General features: G+C 53.4%; 1 protein-coding gene across 1 annotated transcript; it reads left to right on the forward strand.

Moving 5' to 3' along the window:
* The first annotated feature begins 627 nt into the window (after positions 1-627).
* LOC122393163 lies at positions 628-6,123 on the forward strand. The gene has a single exon (XM_043388904.1). It carries the CDS (start codon positions 628-630, stop codon positions 6,121-6,123), a length of 5,496 nt encoding a protein of 1,831 aa, XP_043244839.1.
* Positions 6,124-17,912: the final 11,789 nt, after the last annotated feature.

The following is a 17,912-nucleotide window of genomic DNA, read 5'->3' on the forward strand; positions in this document are numbered from 1 at the left end:
AGTTTGCAGTCCACTGTTTCATGTATTTGTGTTTCATTTGAGTGTCTGTACGGTAGTCGTTTGAAATATACATTCAATCAAAGTCAACCACTACTTTCCTTTCGCAATGCTCGATGACCGGTTAACAGAGCATGTTCGAGAGAAAACGTACGGTGCCGCACAGCGACGGCAGCGCGCGGCGGGCACGGCCGAGCCCCGCCGTCCACGTGGTCCTCTACAGGGCCTGGGGGGTCATCTGGAGCACATATGTGTGCTGACCGGCCCCAACGCGCCGGGCCGGCCGCCGCCGGCCGGCTCGGCAGTTCGCGGCGATACGACGACGACGGCGCGGCTCCACCGGCGCAACGGCGCCGGCGTCGTACGATTCGATTGAGGTGCAGTGTGTGACGAGTAATCCAGAAATAGACATTCATCAAAGAACTCTTTTGGTCCTCCGGTTAATGAACGATACGATCAGCTACGCAATTCTTAGTGAACTGGACGATTACATGAACACTTCGGTCTGCCGTGCTGGGTCAGAGTAAACGACCACAATTCTCACGAACATTCTGGTCCTCCGGGCCGGATCTCAGTGAACTAGTGTGATGGACTTACAGTGACGACGCGGTGTTGTGAACTGTGAGTACAATGTCTGACAAACGGTCACGACACGACAGTGATGCAAAATCGCATGAAGGTCGCCGGAGCTCGTATCACACGAGGAGTGAGGCGAGCTTCAGTACGGCGTCCTCCGGCCTCAGTGAAGCCCGCCGCCGAGCTGCGCTAAGCAAGCTCCAGGCGGAACAGGCCCAGCGCGCCGCCGCCGCCAAGGCTGAGCTGGCCCGGCGTCAGGCGGAGGCGCAGGCGGAGCAAGCCCGACAACAGGCAGAGCAGTCCCGGCGGCAGGCGGAGCAGGCGGAGGCGCAGGCAGCGCTGCAAGCTCAGGCGGCGAAGGATGAAGCTGAATACCGTCAGCTGGAGCTGGAGCTGCTGGAGCAGGAGGAGCGGGGTTCGCAGCACCCTCGTTCTTCCGCTGCACCATCCGTCGCTGGTCTCCCGGTGGTTGCAACTGAGCCACCGGCACTGGTGGACGTGTCTCGACAGACGGACGAGTCAACCACGCGCACCCGACAGTGGCTGGCTCAATCTCAGCTGCATGTGCCGCCAGTGGATACGGCTCCTGTCGGCACCCTGCCTCCACCTGCGGTGCGGCTGCAGCACCCGTTCCGTGACGACACCAGAGCGGTCCCACATCTGCCGCGCATCACGCTGGAGAAGTTCGGCGGCTCTGCCATCGAGTGGCCGCGGTGGATAGCCCTCTTCAAAGCTCTGGTACACGACCGCGCCGACCTCACCGACGTGGAACGGCTGACCTACCTGCAGACTCACCTGACGGGACCGGCGAGAGAGTCTGTGCGCGGCATGCTCTGCGACGCCAGTCTCTACAGCACCGCCCTGGGTGAGCTGGAACGAGAGTTTGGTGACCCGTCCCGTGTGATACACGCCACGATGAAAAGACTGCTCACAGCGCGGCCGGTGAAAGATGGCGACCTGTCAGCGCTGACAGAGCTGTCTCGTGAGCTCCACACCGCGGTGAGCGTCCTACAGTGTCTGCACTACGAGCACGACCTCGCTGCCGCCACGAACGTCACCACTGTGACTGGGAAGCTACCAGCCTCCCTCGCCTGGAGGTGGGGCGAGCACATGGTGGAAAACGGCATCACTCGTCCGACGCTCGTCGATCTCGACGAATGGCTTCGCCGTCATGTGTCAGCTGGTCGGTTGGCCTTGAACGTGACCACCAAGCAGCCGCCGAAGGTCGAGGCTAACGACGCTGAGTGCCGCCCGCGACGCGTGTTTACCACCACGTCGGCGCGGCCCACGCCGGCGGCTGTAAAGCGGGGGAGGACGGCGGCCATAAAACCATCAGCGGACGGGAACAGCGCCGGCTGTGCCATGTGTCAGCAAACACACCAGCTCCAGCGCTGTGACAAATTTCTCGCGTTGACTGTGAGTGAAAGGGCAGAGTTTGTCGGCAGAAACAGACTGTGTTTCAACTGCCTGGGCCGCGATCACATCAGCGCTACGTGTCCCAGTGATGCACGATGTGACGCGGAGCACTGCAGCAGGCGTCATCACGCGCTGTTGCACAACGGCAGACGAGTGTTTCCGCGGAGTGATAACGCTGGTGGCACGCCGTCATCCACCAAACACGTCGGCACAGCGTCGGTCGAACCTCGCGGTCATATTCTGCTGCAGGTGGTACCCATCACCGTGAATGGTCCGGCAGGTAGCCGCACCACAAACGCGCTATTGGACTTAGGAAGCCAGGTCACACTAGTCACCGACGGCCTGTGTGACCGGCTCGGCATCTCGGGGCCCGCGGGCAAATTGTTGCTGAGCACTCTGAACGGGAACCAAACGATGCAGTCACGGCGCGTATCCTTTGCTGTTGAGGCTGTGGGCGGCGACGGCAAGGCGCACTGCATACAAAACGCCCAAACGACGCCGACGTTAAACGTGTCAGCCAAGGTCATGGACTGCACGGTGGCAAAGGAGGAATGGCCGCACCTGGCCGACCTGGATCTCCCCAGCGCCACCCGCGACCCGGTGGAGGTGCTCCTGGGGACGGACGCCATCGAACTAATTGTGCCACGGGAAGTGATTGAAGGGCCGCCGGGGACGCCGTGCGCGGTAAAAACCCTGCTGGGATGGTCAGTGACCGGGCGAGTGCCGGGGCGTTCCATGTATGAACAAGGTGAACACGCTGTGCACCATGTACGCGTCAGTGACGAGAGGAGTGCGCTCATCGAACTTCAGAATCAAGTAAAGCTGTTCTGGACGACCGAGGCTTTCGGTACAAAGTACGAGAGTGCACAACTGCACTCGAAAGCAGATCAGAGAGCCATGTCCATTCTGGAGAGCGTCACGAGACAGACCGGCGACCGATACGAGACCGGTCTCCTGTGGCGTGATGACGAGGTGCAACTCCCAGACAACCGTCAGACTGCTCTTACGCGTCTGAAGGCGGTGGAGAGACGCCTGGACCGAGACCCTGACCTCTGTCGGTCGTATCGAGACACGATGAACGACTACATCACCCAAGGTCACGCCAGCAAGGTCAGCGGAGAGCAGCGCACGCTCTGGCGGACGTGGTATCTGCCCCACCACGCCGTTCAAAACCCGAACAAGCCACGGAAGGTGCGTGTCGTGTTCGACGCGGCGGCGAGGTGTGGTGGCACGTCACTGAACGACAATCTCATCACTGGACCAAACAATCTGAACTCACTCGCCGGTGTGCTCATGAGGTTCCGACAGGGCCGCGTGCCGATCGCGTCTGATGTGAAACAGATGTTTCACCAGATAGCCGTCCGTGCTGAGGACCGACAGGCACAGCAGTTTCTCTGGCGTGATATGGACATGACGAAGGAGCCAGAGACGTATCAAATGAACGTGGTCATCTTTGGTGCAAAGTCATCACCAAGCACGGCCACCTACGTGCTGCGACGGTGCGCAGAAGACGGCAGAGATAAACACCCTCGGGCGGCCGACAAGATCGTCAGCCGCTTCTACATGGACGACTACCTGGACTCCGTCGACACCGAGAGAGAGGGACGGGAGCTGGTCAACTCGCTCAACTCTCTGCTGAGCGCCGGCGGCTTCCACCTGACAAAATGGACGAGCACGTCAGACGTGGTGCTGAAGGACCTGGCGCCTGAGGACAAGTGTGAGGAGTCACGCGACCTTGACCTGACCGGTGAGAACAGATGGATGAAGACGCTGGGCGTTCACTGGTGCGCTCAGGATGACCAATTCAGGCTCAAGGTCAAGAAAGTCGACAGTGGGAACACCAAGCGTTCCATCCTGAGCATCACGTCAGCAGTGTTCGACCCGCTGGGCATGTTGGCTCCGTTCATTGTCCGTGCGAAATGTCTCATCCAAAGGATCTGGCTCGGCGGATGGGACTGGGACGAGGCCATCAGCGACAGTGAACTCCTCGCTCAGTGGCACAGCTGGCAGCGGGAGCTGAACGACACGGACTGCGTGCGAGTGGGCCGCTGTTATCGCCCTGACGACAGAGCGATCGTAAACTGTCAGCTGCACGTGTTCGGTGACGCCTCTGAGCTTGCGTTCGGTGTGGTGGCGTATCTGCGGTTCGAGCTCGAGGATGGCACCGGCTACTGCAGCTTCGTGATGTCCAAGGTGCGAGTCGCACCCATCAAACAGCTCAGCATACCTCGACTGGAGCTACAGGCCGCTGTCATGGCCGTCCGCGTGGCTGACACCATCAAGGCAGAGCATGATATGGCCATCAACGAGACCGTCTTCTGGAGCGACTCGTCCACCGTGCTCCAGTGGATCAACAGCGAGAGCAGGCGGTTTAACACCTTCGTCGCAAACCGCATCGCCGAGATCCAGGATGCGTCAGACGTGACTCAATGGCGACACGTGCCAGGGCCACTGAACCCGGCGGACATATGCAGCCGAGGCTGCTCGGTGACGGAGCTGGCGCCCGGCGGCGCGTGGGTTCAAGGTCCGGCCTTCCTGCGGCGCCGTCACCAGGACTGGCCCGCCGCGCCGCCCCGCACGACGGAGCGCCCGAGAGACGAGGAAACGGCCGAAATGAGGGTAATAGCCTGCGCCACTGGGGGAGCTGAGCCGGCCATAAACCCCAGCCGGTTCTCATCATGGCTCAGGCTGCTGCGTGTGACAGCGTGGGTGCGCCGCTTCGCTCACAACAGCCGCAGCCGAGCAGCAGCTGATCGGCGGACGGGACCGCTGACTGCTGAAGAGCTGAGAGAAGCTGAGCGTGTCTGGCTGCTCAGCACACAGGCCGAGCAGTTCGGCGATGAAGTTGCAGCTCTCCAGCACGGAAGGCGGCTCCCATCGAACAGCCGACTGCATCAGCTGACACCCTTCCTGGACTCGACCGGCCTAGTGAGAGTCGGGGGCCGGCTGCGCCACGCCCAGATGGACTTCGAGGTCAAGCACCAGGTGATACTACCTGCACGCGGAGACATCACTCGGCTGATCATCACCGACCGACACAAGAAGCTCGCCCATTCCGGTGCTGAACACGTGCTGACTCACCTGCGGCAGCAGTTCTGGGTCATCTGTGGCAGAGCTGCAGTGAAGCGGTACACACGTGCCTGCATGCTGTGCCGGAAACGGTCAGCCCGGCCAGCGCCACCGCTGATGGGTGACCTACCAGCCTTCCGAGTGGGCGAGCCGGCCCCGGTCTTCGCTCGTGTAGGAGTGGATTTCTTCGGCCCCCTGACGGTGAAGAAACATCGCAAACGAGAAAAGAGATACGGCTGCCTGTTCACCTGCCTGTCTACCCGAGCAGTTCATATCGAACTGGCGCACTCACTGGACACCGACTCGTTCATCATGGCCATGCGACGGATGATGGCGAGACGGGGCAGCGTCAGCCTCGTGTGCTCGGACAATGGCACAAACTTCCGTGCTGGTGAGCGGGAACTGCGGCAGGCACTGCAACAGTGGAACCAGACAAAGATAGCGGACACGCTGTCTCAAGAAGGAGTTGAGTGGCGGTTCAACCCACCAGGAGCACCGCACTTTGGTGGCGTGTTTGAGCGACTGGTCCGGTCCGCCAAACGCGCACTGACGACTGTGTTGGGAGACCGAGCCGTGGACGATGAGACGCTTCGAACGGTCGTCACCGAGGTGGAAGGGCTCCTGAACGGCCGTCCGCTGACCTACATCAGCACCGACCCGGGCGACTACCAGCCACTCACCCCCAATCACTTCCTGATCGGTCGCGCGTCTCCCCAGCTGCCGCCCGGTGTGTTCGTCGACGGTGACCTGTGCGGCCGACGGCGCTGGAAGCACACCCAGGTGTTAATCGACCACATCTGGCGGCGCTGGCGACGGGAATACCTCCCGACACTCACCACGCGGGTGAAATGGCGCGCAGACACGGCTGACGTGCAGCTCGGGGAGCTAGTGCTGGTGACAGACGACAATCTGCCCCGCGGACACTGGCCTGTGGGGCGAGTGGTGAACGTGTTCCCTGGCGCCGACGGCCGAGTGCGGGTGGTTGAAGTGGCCACTGCCACTGGACGCTATAGGCGGCCGGTCTCTCGTCTCTGCCGTCTCGAGTGCGATGGTGACGGACAGTAAATGGACTCAGAGGGATAATGCTTGCGCGAGTGGGGCGGCTAGTGAGTCTTTTACGACCACCGTGTGCCGCCGCCGAGCAGTGTCGTAGTCTGGACATCTATTAGTGTTTCCTGCGCCCGTCATTCGCGGTGTACGCGTTTGTGTGTGTGTGCGTATGAGAGTGAGCCGCTCATTCTGTCCGCTGCGAATGGTCATTTGTGTTTGGTGATTAGCCATTAGCTAACAGCTGTGAGCCGTTCGACAGTGCTACGCGTTCACACTGTCATAGTGCCCCTCCCGGGTCATTCGGCCGGTCGGTCTGTGCGATTAGCAGTTTAGGGCCTTAGAGTGTAGCAGCCTTAGATTGGGACCGACGCGCGGCGCAACCGATGTAGTTTACAGCCTTAGCTTTAGCGTTCGTTTATTGCTGTACGATACGGACGGAGACGCTGCCTGCGAGCAGCTGTTTGTTGTTTCGTTAATGTTTTCTCTCTTACGTTTAGAATTTCCGCGAGCGACGCGAAAATTCGGGCCGGCCATGTTCGAGAGAAAACGTACGGTGCCGCACAGCGACGGCAGCGCACGGCGGGCACGGCCGAGCCCCGCCGTCCACGTGGTCCTCTACAGGGCCTGGGGGGTCATCTGGAGCACATATGTGTGCTGACCGGCCCCAACGCGCCGGGCCGGCCGCCGCCGGCCGGCTCGGCAGTTCGCGGCGATACGACGACGACGGCGCGGCTCCGCCGGCGCAACGGCGCCGGCGTCGTACGATTCGATTGAGGTGCAGTGTGTGACGAGTAATCCAGAAATAGACATTCATCAAAGAACTCTTTTGGTCCTCCGGTTAATGAACGATACGATCAGCTACGCAATTCTTAGTGAACTGGACGATTACATGAACACTTCGGTCTGCCGTGCTGGGTCAGAGTAAACGACCACAATTCTCACGAACAGAGCATATGAGTGACCGTAACAATTTTAAATATGCATTGAAACCGCACAACCTGCTGAAAGTGCATTGGCTGCTCCTTGCTACTTGATCCAGTGTGAAGTAAAAGCAAGATGAAGTCAAGTCGAGACTTGAGAAAACAGGAGCCGTCACTCGAGCCGAACCCGAGCAAAGCCACAGCAGTTTGCAATGTATAAACCCCATTCACTTCTATGGCTTAAGTCGGGATAGACAGGGCACACAGAGTGGGCTTGCCGGAGTTCAGCCCGCTCGGGCCCAGAGTAATCTCCATTATATAAATGGATTCACTGCTCGGGCTTAAATCGGGCTAACGCCAATCGTCGCTCAACTAGGGCTAAACTACGGCTGTCCGGAGCTCGCAGAGCGGGCATACCTCCGGCAGAGCATGGGCTTTAGTCGGCGTTTTTGTGTCATACGCCGACTTTAGCCCAAGCCCTAGCCGACTTTAGCCCGACTAAAAATCTCGGGCAATCCGCACTTGAGCCTGCTTGGGCCCGGAGCAAAATTGCTGGCTGGGGACCTGAGGTCAAATTTTCAAGTTGACCTTTCAAGGTCAAGTTATAGTTCATTCGATGCGTCTTGACGAGAGGAACACGATGCCGGTAAAAGTAAGCTCGTACAAGGCTTGGGTCAAAAGTTATTGCAGAAAAACTGTTTCCGAAAAAAATCGGCTATTTTTGCAGTTTTTGCCCCCTGCAGGCAAAACCGTTGACGTTAGGTCAAATCTGAGAGAATTACTCAGAAAGGGCGTTAATAGGGCTATCGAATGCGCTTTTCCGCGGCGCTGTAGCTCTATTGGTTCCCGAGTTATGCGTTGGCTTCTTGGAAATTGTCGACATTCGACCTGGAAATCGGCGAAATTTTGCCTTCAATGACCTCTGGTGACCTGACCTTTGACCTGACCAAAAAATTGACCGAAGTGATTTCCTCATTATTTTTGACGCTCTTTCGAACGCCACCTTCCGCGTATCGCTACGTGGCCCAGGAGCCGAGTTAGAAGGGGGGGTGTTCAAACACCCCCCCCCCCCAGCAGGGCGTGGAAATCCAGGACCCCCAGCCGGGCGCGGGTTAACCCTCGCCGGCCGAGGGGGGGGGGCGGGTGCCGCCCTCCCATAGGGGTTTTTCGCGATAGCTCCGAACACGCTGGCGATAGAGAGCTGAAACTTGGCATACCTGACCTTTGATCCAAGCCGCATCTTTTGACACCAACCGCATTTTTGGGTCAGGTCAGGTCACTGACCTATGACGTCATAAGTGAACCTCTGCACGGTCTTCAGATGTCGCAATTTCGCAACGCCCTCACTGCCAGAGGGTATGTCACAGGGAAATGAAACTTGCAGGATCTAGTATCCATTATGAGTCTCACAACTTGTATATCTCGGATTTTTCCTAAAGGTCATATGAGGTCAGGTCATTTTCGTGACCTCACCATTATAAGTCAATGGGGAAAAATTCAAACTGCTATTCTGGCGCCGGGAACGATCTCCAACTATCTCAAGCACACAGAATTGTTATTTGATGCACTCCTTGCAAGGTTAGATGCGTCACTTTTGCAATGTTGACCTTCCGTGACGTCATTTATGACGTCATCAAGGTCATATTAGTTTTTCATCAATAACTCCCGATGAAATTGAGCTAGCGAGTCGGGAAAGCCACCAATGGACTCAGGAAGACATGCCGAATCGAATGATATGCGACATGACCTCTTTCGACCAACTTCGTGACCTGGGGGTGCTGACCTGACCTTGACCTGAGGTCAACACCCTAAGTTGACCTGACCCGAACAAAAAGTATATCATTCGACGCGCCTGAGCAAGGCGAACACGATGCTGCCAAAATCGCGGCTCTGCGACCGTTTTTTGCGAAGTTATTCACCAAAAACTGAACCGTACCCTGGGGCACTTGACCTGACCTCAGAGGTCACCGGTTGACCTAGGACCTTAAAATCGGGTACCAATCTCTGCGTCTCGTAACGGCGCACACGCTCGTTTTTTCCGCGACGCGCTAGCTCCACCAGGGGCGAAACGGCGAGGGGGGGTCGTACCCGCCCCCCCCCCCCTCGGCCGGCGCGTATGTAGAAAACCAATAGGTCCGGCGAGGGTTAAATCAGATGAGCAAATGTGATCAGTTGACTTACCTTTTTCTTCTTCCTTTCATTCATCCGGCGATTACACAACATCTCTTCTTTCTAGCTTATCACAAAGTTTTCTCAAAATTTCCTTGTTCCATCTGGTGCCATCTGCGATTTATTTATGAAGAGTTCTCCGTTAGCAATGCCGGATTCTGTGCGGCGGCGGTCGTGACCATTCTGGTCGGAGAACACCTGTGCAAGGTCACTGACGGCGTCCCCCGGCCGGCCGGATCCCCGCCGGACCGACCGACGTGGGAGGGGGGAGGGGGGGGGGGGCGTGACCGACGGCAGCTGGGGAGGCCGAGACCGGCTGACGGGTCACTCTCAGTCCTGCAGTCATGGCGGTCACACAGCTCGTCGCCGTGCTCCTCGCCCTGCTGTTGGTGATGGTGGCTGTTCCAGCGGTGGCCAGGCCACGAACAGGTGAGATGCATAGGGACGAGAACGAACAACAGGATGGACGGGCGGTGGCGCGAGTAATATTTCAGCGATGATGTTTCTTTTGTAGATAAGCTCTTTCATTTGTCTTGAAGCAAACATATTGATTACTCTCTTCTCTATAATTTATTCATAGTCACTAACTCTTACCTTTCCTTACGTGTACTAAAGACTGTACACCGCAACTTCATATTTCTAACACGTTTTTAAACCAATGAAATACTCTTCCGATGATATTTTTCATTCCCTTCTAAGTTTATTGGCACAAATGGGCCGAGGTCAGTGCAAAACATATCAAAGGCATGAAGATAAAAAACTTGCCGTTATTTCTCTGTTTGACCATGAGCAATCCATTTGCAAAGCAGGTGCCCACTGCCCACATCATATTCATTTTTTCTTGAATTTCAAGGCTATACAATACATGTTACATACATGTAACATATACATATTATTGGGAAAGGACTTACTGCTATCGAAAGACAAACTGTGTTCTTTGGTGGCTCCTTTTTTATGTTGTTTTTCATTATATACAAATTCCATCAGACCCACAAACATTCATTAGACACATTTTCCTTTTGAAATAGGATCTGAGTCGAAGGAAGGGTTCTAAAGTATAATGGATATAAATTTAGCTCGAGCGTTTGAATGGACGAATTGACGGAGCCGGGGACCACGCTAAGCAGAGCTTGTTGCGTAGACCCCGACCCTTACCGTCCGATCGCGCAAGTCAAGGTAACGGGAGAATTTAGACGCCGAAGTATAGCGTGTCCTTCAAAGCCGGACACGACCTGTCCCACTTAACTGACTTCAACTGTCTGCAGTTGCTCCTACCAACCGCAGACGATCCCCATCAGGAGTCTTCAATATTGAGCGCCGGAGCGACTCGAACCCGGGCTCGCACTACCGCACTACGAACCCGGGCTCTGGTGCTCAACCTTAGCTACGGAACAAACAGATCGTTGAATTGAACTTATTCTGAAAATATTGGCAAATGTTCACGACGACGAAACTAGATGTTGCTTCCCCGTCACTGACACTTTGTGCCCGTTTCCAGCGCGGTCTGCGCACCCCTCGGACGTGGACTCGCCAAACTCGGCAGCGTCGTCTGCGGCCGGCTCTGGCGTACCGCCGTCCGCCTCGGGGCCGCTATCCTGTCCCGAGGGAGAGTGCACCGATGGACAAATGTGCACGCCGTGCACGCACGAGGGCGAGGGCGAGCCGTGGTGGGTGTTCTCCGAGAACAAGCCGTTCGAGTCGTTCCCATGAGGGGTGAACGACTACGGTGCGCGCCGGAAGGACGCGTGAAGATACGGGACTGAGACTGCGGTCGGAACGATATCCATCAAAAGCAGTAGATCAGACTGAGGTGTTTAGGTGTTCTAAGATGTCACTCTGCATATGATATACATGTGTGCTGTACCTACTTTGATGGTTTATTACGTGGTATCGATAAACCATGTCGACTGTGAAGGATGACTTCAACGAAAACGTGTCCACGTTTACCAATGATAGAAGGATATGACATTGTTAGCTTATTTATTATTATTATGTATATCCACTTCAATAAATGTCATCCATCATGTCTTTCCTTAGCGCTGTATCCATTTTATACTAAGTCCATATGTAGGTATAATGCATTGCATATGCAATACGCGTGTATATTTTGAGACAAATATAACAACTAATAATATCAAAAATATGAATGACCAATGTACGGTTCCATCATCATACCACCATTTGCTCTGTGTATGCTGAGGAACGGACGTGAAAGATAAGGAACACACATTTTTGAAAACACAACAACTTTTTCAAGGTTTTTTGAAAAGATTTTTTCTCCAAAACAATTCGGGTGCCGCGTATAGCTTTGGTAAGAAATTGTCACTAAAAATGAATTGAATGCATATTTTGGCACTGATTAAAAAATCAGGTTATGAGCTGTTGCCTGTTAACGTTGTATGAATCTCACTTGCATTGGCGTCTTACTGCCACTAGCGTACAGGGGGTGGGGGACATTGAACCCTGATCGTAAGGCTACAACTAATGTTCGAACGACAGCTTCGCGGAAAAAGAGCGCGTTTCCCGTGATGAGGGAATCCAAAGATGCCAAATTTAACGTCCTAGGTCATTGGTTGATCTTCAATGCTTTGTCAATAACCCAAAAGGCAAGAAAATCGGGACCTGCTGCAACGGCTTAACTTTCGCCCAGATGGTGACGGGTGTTTTTGGCTACACTCTCCATTTTTTTTTGCGTGTTGAAAGACAAGTGAGGCATGCAGCGTCCCAAATCTTCAGATACGAGTTTATCATACTAGTAGCTTATCAGTTATCTTAAACAAATTTTGCATCACATGTGGAATCTTTGACCCCGGGTCACCTATGGTAAGGTCACCAGGTTACGTTGGGCATTGGGTGACCACACCATGCCTCTAAAAACTTAGCGATCCTGGCATTTCTACGACTTATATTCTAGAATTTTGAAACTCCGTGAATGGCATGAGGGTGCTAATTCCAAAAAAATAGGTCCAATCGTTTTTTTTTTAGGTTGTGGACCTGGGGATTGGTCAGAAGTGTGCCTCACAATAAGAACGCAATTAATGAAAAGTATAATAATTGCCTCCTCGACCTGCTGTAACTCTCGTCCGTATATAGGGGGGGGGGGGGGAGGGGACGAACGGATCGCCCTCGGTTTTTGCAAATAACTCGCGTAAAAAGGAGTCCAGCGCGCCGAAAGTTTCAATACCCTCTATTCAATCAATTTTACACCTACCCTAAAAATCTAATGACCCTGACCAAAGTGACCTTGACCTGTGACCTATTTCTCGGGACCATGTTTTGCCGGAATCGCGATTCGGCGCATGCCGGCTTGCATTAGCCGCGCGTTTGCAGTCTTTTCGTGGTTTCAAACGTTCAAACATGTGATGCGATGTTGCTCCCATGCATTAGGGTGTATGTCAAGGTCACCTGAAGGTCAGGTCAGGTCATTGACCTTTGGTGACCTCGGGTGACCTCGGTTCACTTTTTCGAGTTTTACATGTTTCTAGGCTAGTTTTTGGAGCTGAATTCGAATTTAGCAACCATTTGAACATTTACGAAATAGTTTTGGTGCCTTCGTAACATGTTACGAAGCTGTCAGAGGCGGTTGACACGTATTACGAATACCCGTCACAACCCCTACCGGTTGACCTGACCTGACCTGACCCGACCTGGTCTAAATGCTTCAAGACATCATCTCTGATCAAAACTAACACGATATTCGTGATCAGCACCCCGGAAAACCACATAACAGCCACACTTTACGACTTTCTAACAGGTCCCAATTTTCCCGGTTTTCGGGTCATTGACCTGATCTGGAAGGTCACCCGATGACCTAGGACCTTAAAATTGGGTATCATCGGCTTCCTCTCGTGACGGGCAACACGCTCGTTTTTTCCGCGAAGCTCTAGCTCGATCAGGGGCCAAACGCGAGGGGGGGTCGTACCAACCCCCTTGTGCCGTCGAAGGACGCAAAATGGCCTGTGCCGGCGAGGGTTAAATTGGGCATCATCGGCTTCCTCTCGTCACGAGCAACACGCTCATTTTTTCCCCGCGAAGCTCTAGCTCGATCAGGGGCAAAACGGCAAGTGGGGTAGGGGTTCCAACGGACCATCTCCTCCCCTATATACGTTCGCGGCTGGCAAAACACAAATACGGGCGAGGGTTCACGCGCAGTGGAAGGGGGAAGGCGAATTTCTCCCAGCCCTCCTGTTTTTTGCCAATAACTCCTGCCATAATCATAATATTAACGTGATTTTTTTTGTGCCAGTCCAGAATTGTATTGCGGATCTTCTCGTGCAATCAATAAGTAAATCGGTTCCCAACTTTTCTAGAAATAGCGGTGTAAAGTCAAACATCCTGCCGGAGCGGCGCGGCGGCCGGAGCGGCGCGGCGGCGCGGCGGCCGGGCCGGCGCGCCGGCCGTTACGACCCGCCTGAATTGTAGACTGTGCCGGGCCGGACACTTGACATCGCGCTCCTTACCGGTGATTGTGATCAATTAGCGTCAAATATTATGCGAGTAGACTACGAAATGTAAACGCAGTCTTTTGGCTAAAGAATTTTGAAAATCGGCTGGTTAACATTTGAATAATGAACATGTAAACACAAAATTGTGAATGACGCGTTTCTCGCGTCGGCCGATCCCCGCCTCAGCCGGCGACATGTTACTCCTCTGCTTCTACTCGTATCTGCCATATTTGTTGTTGGATTAGCTAGAGATTCGCCATAAATACTAACAAATTTATGCTCTGTCCTATGGTGAAAGAAACTGAAAGATCAGCCGGCAACTTTTTGAGTCATCGGTGTATGAACGCAAAATAGTCGCTCATATAGCAAATTTGATTTCTTCTGACCTCGGAGATATTGACCTAGGGACTAGGGTCATAAACATCACACACAATGGAGATCTTACCGCCCATACATACCCTCCAACTTCCATCCTTCTAGCTTTTATAGGAGCTAAGATCTGGAGGGGGCGTCATTCACCCTCACCCCCTTGTAGGTACTGGGCACAATGCTCGCAACGCTTCCACTGCGCGTGTTAGCCCGCGCCCTGCTGGGGGGGGGGGGGGTTGAACACCCCTACCCCTGTGGTTTTTGGCACACCTTATCATACATCAATTATGTACACGTTGTGAAAATTTCAGACTAAGGTCATTTAAGGTCAGGTCACCAGGTCACTTGAAGTGAACTCACCTCATAGAAAGTTTTAATGTTTGTCATAGCTACACCGAGTGACCAATCGCTTGGAAACTTCAGGTCAAGTCAGGTAAAAGTCAATTACAGGGTGTCCCGAAATTGATGCGCGGTTGTTTTATCCTCAATAACTTATAAGGTGCTCGAATTTATTCCACGGCTTATATGTTATCATAGTCCCCATTCAGTTGCATACACGGCCTATTGCACTCTAGCGTGTCACGTTTCAGGTTGTCAAGAGTCTCTCCTTTGAAACAACGCCATGCTGTTTATATCTTCTGAAACAGCCTCTTCTCTGAGCTAGCCCGTGGAAGCTTGCTGAGCTCTTTTTTTGACGATCGTCCAGATAATTTGGATCGGGGACAGGTCCAGACTGTTGCCAGACCATGTTCCCTTCTCCCAGAGGCCTGGGAGCCTCGCTCGGCACCAGTCCTGGGTCTTCCTGGCCTGATAAGCTGGAGCCCTTTCTTGCTTGAAAATGGCCCTGGACATGTCCGACAAATGTTTGACTCTGGTTTTTGAACCATTTACCTTTTCCCTCCGCATCTTTGTGGCATCAGTCTTCTTCAGCACCTCGCTGACATAGTAATAAGCAGTCACGGTCTGTTCCCGAGGCACTTCGTGAAGCTCAGAGCGCCTCTGTAGCTCATCATGCTCCAAATGAGATTCTTCAGCAGACGTTTCACCGTCTCGACAGCGGACTCCTCAGTGCTGCCGTTGGCCCACATTTCGATCGTTCTGGCAGTTAGGGGCTTAGAGACCACAAAGGGCACCTTGTCACTGAAAAGGACGCATCTCCAGTCCTGAATGGTCCAGTTTATTGTGGGTCTTGGCGAATTCCAGCTGCCTGCACTTCTGGACCACGGTAGGCCAAGTCTGCATCCTGAAGCTGAGCAGCTTCAGCTTCAAGATAGTCTTCAAATACTGGTGGAGGGTCGATTTGGATGCTGGGACATGCATCTCATTCAGTTTTCTTGTCAGCGATGTTGAATGGTGCTTTTTAAAGGTCGACTTTGCATTCACGATTTTCGCCACTCGGCTCAAGGCAGTCTTCCGCCCTCGAACTGTGCTGTTCTTGAGTGTCTCCCCTGATCGTTTGCGATCCATCCAAAGTTTAATTGTCGCAGAGTTGACGCCCAATTCTCTGGCATCCGGAACCTGGGTCACACCGTCCTTGATCATCCCCACCGCGCGGTAGCGGATCGGTAGTTTGTGCCTTTTCACTTTTGGTGATATGCAGTTTCTCCACGTTGCCTGTCTGGACAAGAGTGGCCTCCCGCGCCCACTACCGGCCGCGGTCGGGTTAGCCGCTTGGTTCACGTGATCGTGTGACCAGCAAGATGTCACTGGTGCCAGAGCCGGTAAAATTGCAGTTGTTCAGCACTCGGGAGGGACAACATAACATGCGGCACCAACCGCGCATCAATTTCGGGACACCCTGTATATGTGTTTGTATGTCTGTGTGGCAAAATTGACCTGACCTTAGGTATTTACGTTTAAAATGACCTTGACCTTGACTTTTGTCCTTGACCTCGATTTTTTTTTGGAATGTGCTACTGCTTCTCGATGAGACGAACACAGTGGTGGCCGAAATTTTCCGATATCTCCAAAAATGAAGATTTTATAGGGTACGGCGACTTTTAAAGTGACCTTGATCTTGAGCTATGACCTTGATCTCGGATTTTTTTTAAATGTGCTACTGCTTCTCGGTGAGACGAACCCAGTGGTGGCAGAAATTTTCCGATATCTCCAAAAATGAAGATTTCATAGGGTACAGCGACTAATATTTACGTTTAAAGTGACCTTGACCTTGACCTTTGACCTTGACCTTGAATTTATTTGAATGTGCTACTGCTTCTCGATGAGACGAACACAATGGTGGCCGAAATTTTCCAATACCTCCAAAAATGAAGATTTTATAGGGCACGGCGACTTTAAAGTGACCTTGACCTTGACCTATGACCTTACGAAGCTGTCAGAAGCGGTTGACACCTACTACGAATACCCAGCAGGACCCCTACTGGTTGACCTGACCTGACTTGACCCGACCTGGCCTAAATGCATGAAAAATTCATCTGTTATCGAAACTAACGTGATATTCATGATCAGCACCCCAATAACCTAATAATCTACCTCACTTTACGAAGTTCTGACAGGTCAGATTTTTCCGACATTTGGGTCATCGACCTGACCTTGTAGGTCAACCAATGACCTACAGCCTCAAAATTGAGTATCATCAGCCTTCGCTTGGCACGTGCAACACGTTCGTTTTTTTTTCACGAAGCGCTAGCTCAATCAGCGATCAAGGGTTTAACGGACCCCTCCTCCCTCTCCCCAGGCCCCACCACATGTTCAGTATCGCGGGAACCGGGGGGGGGGCTAGCGGGGGCTGAGCCCCCAAGCTTTTCGTCTGGGGGGGGGGCTCGAAATGTATTTAAGCCCCCCCCCCCCCCCAGCTGGAGGAATCGAAATCGGAAATCTACCAACATAGTTTCATAGATTCATACATAAGTGCGGGAACCGGGGGAGGGGGCAGTGGGGGAAGCTTGCCCCCACAACTCTGCGGCCGTGGGGGCGCTGCCCACAACTTTTCATGAGGCCAGGAACCGTTGGGCAGCTTGTCCTCCCCAAATTAGGGGTTGTGGGTCAGGGTCACAAAGGAAGAAAGCATGTAAGTGAAAAATACACCTCTTTCACTGACTCGGCAACACATTTGGCAGATTAAAACCTTTACTCCAGGTTGCCAAAACGGTAGTTTCTTCACACAGCTGAGACGGAATACCTCACTTTTTTGCATTTTTTTCGTTTTTTTTTGTTGTTGAAAAGGCCAAAGTCTAAAAAATAAGTGGCCTAAAACCGGTGAGAAAACTAGATTTGGGGGTACCCTAGGTTGATCTCTATTATGGTTCAGTCTGGAAGAAGTTCCCGCGCCACTGCACATGTTAGACGCTGGCAAACACCAATCGGGCGAGGGTTAACCCTCGCCCATGTAGGGGGGGGTTGGTGCAACCCCCCCCCCCTGAGGTTTGTCGGAAATAGTGCAAAAACGGCGGCGCGCAGCGCCGCCAAATTTTGGGTACCTTATGGGGCAAACCTTGCGCATCTTTTGATAAAAAAATTTGACCGGGTCATGTCAGGTCACGGAGTTATGACGTCACAAAGGGAACAGCCTCCGGCCGGATTTTCACAAACTGAGTGCCAACGCCCGAGGTTTCCTGCCGGTGGTACGGACATCGGTTGATGGATCGTGATGAAACTTCCCATGCATGTTGGGGCAAGTATTGGCTATCATATGGTATAAGAAACTTGACCGGGTCAGGTCAGGTCACGGAGCTATAACGTCACAAGAGGAACAGCGTCCGGTACTATTTTTGAAAAGCGCCCGAACCACTATTTTGCTCATTCTTGTCACCTCAATGGGAATATGCAGCAATATTAGCTTCTATAGGGAGCAAATGGACATCCCAAATCCAAAAATACAATCAGATTTCAAAAATTTAAATTTTGATTTTTCGAATTTCTGCCGCCGACTGTGACCTTG

This window comes from Amphibalanus amphitrite, unplaced genomic scaffold (assembly GCF_019059575.1).
Source record: "Amphibalanus amphitrite isolate SeventyFive unplaced genomic scaffold, NRLGWU_Aamphi_draft 000519F_arrow, whole genome shotgun sequence".
NCBI classification, from domain to species: Eukaryota; Metazoa; Arthropoda; class Thecostraca; order Balanomorpha; family Balanidae; genus Amphibalanus; species Amphibalanus amphitrite.

What these genes read in the sequence shown, in the direction of transcription:
- LOC122393163 (XM_043388904.1), top strand. Translation starts at nt 628, where the DNA reads ATGTCTGACAAACGGTCACGACACGACAGTGATGCAAAATCGCATGAA.